Source organism: Ochotona princeps, chromosome 2 (genome assembly GCF_030435755.1).
Source record: "Ochotona princeps isolate mOchPri1 chromosome 2, mOchPri1.hap1, whole genome shotgun sequence".
NCBI classification, from domain to species: Eukaryota; Metazoa; Chordata; class Mammalia; order Lagomorpha; family Ochotonidae; genus Ochotona; species Ochotona princeps.
In genome coordinates this window covers 26,495,948-26,501,947 of record NC_080833.1, presented here as the reverse complement: position 1 = coordinate 26,501,947, position 6,000 = coordinate 26,495,948, and the positions used below count along the sequence as shown (strand labels likewise).

The window sequence follows — 6,000 nt, the reverse complement described above, 5'->3', positions numbered from 1 at the left end:
AATCCTCCCACCGTGGTGGATTCCTCCACCTTATTGCATTACCACAGTTCAAGTTCAGTTGAGATTCTTTCATTGCAAGCATCTACCAAGCATAAAGTCCAGCATCTTATTGTCCAGATAAGTTCAACTGTTTCTTGGGGAGACCATCTCTGGTCCGAAGGTAGAGTTGGCAGAGTATCATCCCGATAAATTAAAAGTCCCAACATAACATCAGCAACAATTTATAACGTTTTGGAATTAAATGACATAGTATTGAGTAACCAATATGTTGAAAAAAAAAAACGCAAGTTCTTAAACACATGCTGCAACTGCTTCATTGACATTTCAATTTTAGTTTATATACAACCAGATTCTATACACCTTAAAATGGCTATAAATTACTATTCAGCTGTCTCATGTCTATTTTCGTTATAGTATTTAGCATTTTATAGCATTGAAGCATAATTTTGTTGAACCTGGCTTTTTTTCGGGTAGTCTAGACTGGCTTATAACTCTAACAAGATATTTGTCAACAGTTTAGGTGCAGAACAGTTTTAGGAGGGGTGTGCAGAGAAATCTTCAATGCCCTAGTGAGGAGTAACTACTCTTTGTGTCCCACCTAGTAAGGTATAAATGAATCCACGCTGACCGTTCCCTGATTCTAAGCTTTCCTTGTTGCTTTCTATCTATTCTAGATTTTTTGTTTGTATGTTTGTCTGTTTTGAGGGCTTTCTGGAGCAATCCTGATGGTCACTGCCAGGAAGGGTGGGGACCCAAAGTTGCAACCAAGCTAGGTCCGGAGAAATCTCCCCTCCCTAGTCCTGAAGGAAGTTTACTGTTCTTCTCTTTCTGCGGACTGCTCAGGGCTCGTGAGCAGATGCTGCTTCCAGGTCTCCCACACGGTGCAGGGTCCCAAAGCCTTGGGCCATCCTCGACTGCTTGCCCAGGCCACAGGCAGGGAGCTGGATGGGAAGTGGGGCCCGCTGGGACTAGAACAAATGCCCTGGGAAAGCAGCAGAGGACCGCCCAAGGCTTTGGAACCCTGCACCTGCATGGGAGACCTGGAGGAAGTTCCTGGCTCCTGGCTCCGGATCGGCACTTGGGGAATAAACCATCGGACGGAAGATCTTCCTCTCTGTCTCTCCTTCTCTTTCTGTATATCTGCCTTTCCAATAAAAATAAATAAATCTCAAAAAAAAAATATAAAGATTATAAACGTATTTTTCATTATTCATTTTTTTGGCATTTATGCTTCTCTTTCATACAACCGTGTATCATTCTTGTGAAGTATATAAACAGGGCTCCTTTCAAGTTAATTTTCTTCCAATCTGGCTTGCAGGGAGCAGGTTTCTGAAGATTTTTTTCTCTGGCAAAAAAAAGGAAACTGCCACTTGAGAATTTATTATTTTCTAACATCCACATAGGCTCAACCCTTTACAAACAATGTGTAATTTAATCTTCAAGCAAGTTTTGTTTCTTTAATGTTCAGGGGTGGCTTTTTTTAAACATTTATTTAATTTTTATATTTAACGCAGAGTTAGCGAGACATCTTCCATCAGCTGGTCCACTCCCCACATGGCCACAACACCCAAGCTGGGTCGGTCGGAAGCCAGAAGCTTCCTCTGGGTTGCCCATGTGCGTCCAGGGTCCCAAAGCTATGGGCAGTCCTCCATGCTCTCCCAGGCCGCAAGCAGAGAGCTGGATCGAAGAGTGCAAATAAGGCTCAAACCGGCGCCCATATGGGATGCAGGTTTAGCTTGCTACACCACGGGCGCAGGCCCCAGCAAATCCTAAAATCGCAGTTTCTAGAAAAAGAAACCAGGTTTTACAAGACAACCAGAACCCGCCTTGGAGCAAGACCGGCTGCCCCAAGCTGAGCGCCGCGTGCACGCCCGACGCCACGCCCACCTCCAGGGCGCTCGGGATGATGACGTCTTTCGCGAGCGCCTGGGGCCGGGGCTGTCGCGCGGCTTACGTCGTGTCCTGCTTGGCCCCGCGGTGCTGTCTCACCGGTGAGGCCCGCGTTCTGTGCAACCTGCAGCCCCCAGCCTACTGCCACCATGGAGTACCTCATTGGCATCCAGGGCCCGGACTACGTCCTTGTCGCCTCCGACCGGGTGGCCGCCAGCAATATTGTCCAGATGAAGGACGGTGAGAGGAGGCTGAGGCGGCCTGGCCTGGCCTGGCTGTAGGGGCAGCCAGAGGGTTCGGGGAGTCCTGGGGTGGGGAGCGTCTGCGAGGAGGACCCCGGCCTGCACTTGGGGTTTTTGTTTAGGTCGGAGGACGCTAGCGGACCAGCCTAGGGCTGGCGCATTCGCTCCTGTGGACAGTGCTCTTGCTCTGGTCTGCGCGCTAGGGTCCTCGCCGGGTAAGGTGTTTAAGCACCTGCCGGCCCCCGGGGCTGCTCGGAAACCCGAATCGCTTCTGGAAGCTTCCTTTTGCTCACAGTGAGATTTGTTTGCGGGTGGCCTTAGGTAGGCTGCTGGGGGAGAAACTGGGGGGCTGGAAGACTGGCGTCCGTTCCCCTACCCGCAGTTTCTCCGACCCCTCTTTCCCGCATCCTAGGACTCTGACTGCTAAGTTGTCCTTCCTAGTGAAGTAGTGAATGAAATTAGAAAACCTTATCTCCTGTCTGCTTCATCAACTTATTTCGAAATACCCGAGTGTCTTCACCTGTGTTTTCATACAGTCACGCCGGACTCGGACTGGTTGGGAGGATTGCACGAATTAGCCGCAAATGTTTAGGCTTTGACGGCAACTTAGTAGCGACAATGGCAAGGATTGCACTTTCCATGAATTCACATGGCTTTATCCACATTTTACAGTCGTTAGTTTGAGGCGCAGAAGAAACTTGCCAGAGGTCACCGGTGATACCAGCAGGCTTCAGAACTGTGCAGTCCCAGTCCCGCGATATTTTGCCCACAATTACTAACCCATACTGTCTGTCTACAACAAGTACTAAGTACTGAACACCTAATATTTTTTTTTTTAGTTATGAGTTTGTAAAAAATAGGAATGTGTCTTCATGATTGTAGACATGCTCCTGTTGTTTTCATTATGCTTAAACTTAGATGAATCGAAGTCCATTCGACAAATATGTGCTTGCCTTGACTGCTTGCAGAAGATGTGACACTCATTTTAAGAGAAGTTACAATTCAGAGATTTCAGAAATGTCTTCAAAGAATTGTAACACAGCTAGAAAGTGGGTTTTTTCTTATGAGGTACAGTCAACTTCTCAGGTACTACAGAAGGGAAAATTCTAGTGGAGATTTCAGAGAGCTTTAAGAACAAGTGAGAGTTCATAAAAAAAGATTACCCCTGGGGCTTCCTGCATTGTATGGACAAAAGCAAAATGGTGTGCACTGCCGCTTTTGTAAGCCACGGGCGTCTGTCACACGTGGGTCCATCTGGGGAGATGGTTCATTCCTTTCATTGCCACAATGGCCATGACAAAACCAGGAACTTCATTTAGGTCTCCCACATGGCTGTGGGGACACAAGGCTTTGGGCCATCCTCTACCGCTTTCCCAGGCCACGAGCAAGGAGCTGGATGAGAGTCGAGCTACCAGGGATCCCAGCATTTACAAGGCAAAGATTTAAACACTGAGCCGTCGCATGGGACCCTTTCTTGATTTTTGTTCTTGCTGAAAAAGAAAGAGGGGCCTGAAAGTGGTTTGTTAAACATCTGGTTAAACATCTGTGGTATGAATTGCTCAATTATTAAATTCTTAGTTTGTAGAAATTTAGTAGGCCCTGGCACCATAACTCAGTGGCTAAATCCTTGCCTTGTAATAGATGGGCTCTGGTTCTTGTCCCAGCTTCTCCGCTTCCCACCCAGCTCCCTGCTTGTGGCTTGGGAGGACAATGGAACATTGCCCAAAGCCTTAGGATCCTGTACCCGTGCAGGGGACCCAAAGGAGGCTCCTGGCTTTTAGCTTCAGATTGGCTCAGCTCCGGCTGTTGTGACCACTTGGGGAGTGAACCAGAGGATGGAAGTCTTTCTCTGTGTCTCCTCCTCTCTGTAAATTTGCCTTTCCAATAAAATTAAATTAATCTTTAAGAAAAAAAAAGGAAAGAAATTTAGTAAAAACAAAGGAAGAAGTGTCTAGCCAGAGCAATGCCCAGGTGAATACATTTATAGATCTTTTTCATATCAGTAAAGTGCATGAAAACTGTGAAAAGTGGGGTGTGCTTTACACCTCTTTAAATACACAGTTCTTACAGGAACCAGAAATGCAACATACTAGGTATAATCCACTGAAGAGATGAAGATATTCAGAAAGTAAGGGAGCAAAATGTACAAGATGATTTTGTAGGATTAAAGATGTTAACATTAGGTTAGTTTTAAAATTAATGACTTCATGAGTGAATTCTAAGAGTATTTGAAGATCTCTGGTATGGGCAAGAGAATTTCTTTGAAAAAATAGTTGGAATTAATTGAGCTCAGTTCTAATTTCTCCCTTTTCTGGACATAGATTTTTAAAAAATGTAATAGTTTTACAATTGTAGGAGGACTTTATCCTAACTCTTCATGTCATGCTGAAACATACAGTCAAGACTGCTGAAGAGTAATAAACTTGGGACTCATTTTCTCAAAGTATAAAATATTGCATCCGGTTATTCAGTGTGTCACCTTCTAAACTATTCCAATGCTGGAGAGAAAGCATTTCCCAAAGGTTGCCTGCTTATTAAATTGAAGTAGTACAACTCTTGGTTTGATAATGGAGTGCTGCATTTTGTATCACCCCACCCCTGCCTGTATAGAATTGCTTTTTAAGTTAGATTACTACATTGCATGCACACTTTATTTTCTGAATTCTTGAGGCAGGTCAGATCTGAACCACATTATCTAATGCTCAGTATGATACTGTGCATGTATAGAATCTGTTACGGTTTTGCTCACTTGTTAGGCTTGGATGAGTGTTTTTATCACCAATTTATACATTTTGGAAACTGAAATGTAGAGAGGCAAATAATTTGCCCAAGTTCGGAGTCTGGATCATAATGAGGTCTGCTGGGTTTTAGTCCAGGTGGCTGTCTATGGTATGATGTTCACTGTGTTGTCCATTTATTTTATGTATGTAATTCTTACAAGTTCTTCACCAAAAGATCAGAAATTCCCTAGAGTTGTGCAGGCAGTATAGCTCAGGAGGACATTGTGTCTGTCACTTGTTTTTCTATCATCCTCCACTGTTTAAAGACATTTTGACCTTATGTGTAGTTTATTTCAAAAACTTTATTGCATAGAATTTTACAATTTTTCTTGTATTGTAAAATATTTGTTTTATTTGGGGGCCCAGTGCAATGATCTAGTGGCTAAATTCTCACCTTTCAACCACTGAAATCCCTTATAGGTGCTGGTTGATGTCCCTGCTGCTCCACTTCCCATCCTGCTCCCTGCTTGTGGCTTGGTAAAGCAGTAGAAGATGGTGCAAAGCCTGGGACCCTGCACCCATGTGGGAGACCAGAAGAAGCTCCTGGCTCCTGGCTTTGGATTGGCTCAGGTCTGACTGTAGCGGCCACTTGGGGAGTGAAACAGTGGATGGAAGATCTTTCCATCTCTCTGCTCTGTAAATCTACCTTTCCAGTAAAAATATTTTTTTAAAGGAAGATATTTATTTTATTTGGAAGGCAGTAAAAAGGAGAGACAGAAAGAGATCTTTCATCTCACTCCCCAAATGGCTGCAGTGGTTAGGGATGGGTTGGGCCAAAACCAGGAGACAGAAACTCCATCCTGGTCTCCCCTATGGGTGGCAGAGGCCCAGGTGTGCAGGCACGTTAGCAAGGATCTGGATCAAGAATGTTGCAGCTGGGACATGAACTGGCACTGTGACATAGGATGCCAGCATGGCAAGTGGCAGACAGCTCAGTCTGCTGCCAGTGCCAATCCTTAGCCTTTCTTCAAAATGTGACAAATTCTTTGAAAAATAAGCTCTCCCTCCAAATAAGTACAGCTTCTTTCGTACTGTAAAACTGAATTTTTTTAACAAAGTGGTGCATATTGACTACAGAAATTTCAGGG

General features: G+C 44.8%; 1 protein-coding gene across 1 annotated transcript in view; it reads left to right on the top strand.

Moving 5' to 3' along the window:
- Window positions 1-1,942: 1,942 nt before the first annotated feature.
- Window positions 1,943-6,000, top strand: part of PSMB2 (proteasome 20S subunit beta 2) — a 30,242-nt gene continuing 26,184 nt past the window's right edge. The window contains exon 1 of the mRNA XM_004591590.3: window positions 1,943-2,130. Within this exon, the coding sequence (XP_004591647.1) occupies window positions 2,040-2,130 (91 nt within the window). The 5' untranslated portion in view covers window positions 1,943-2,039. The remainder of the gene's footprint in view (window positions 2,131-6,000) is intronic.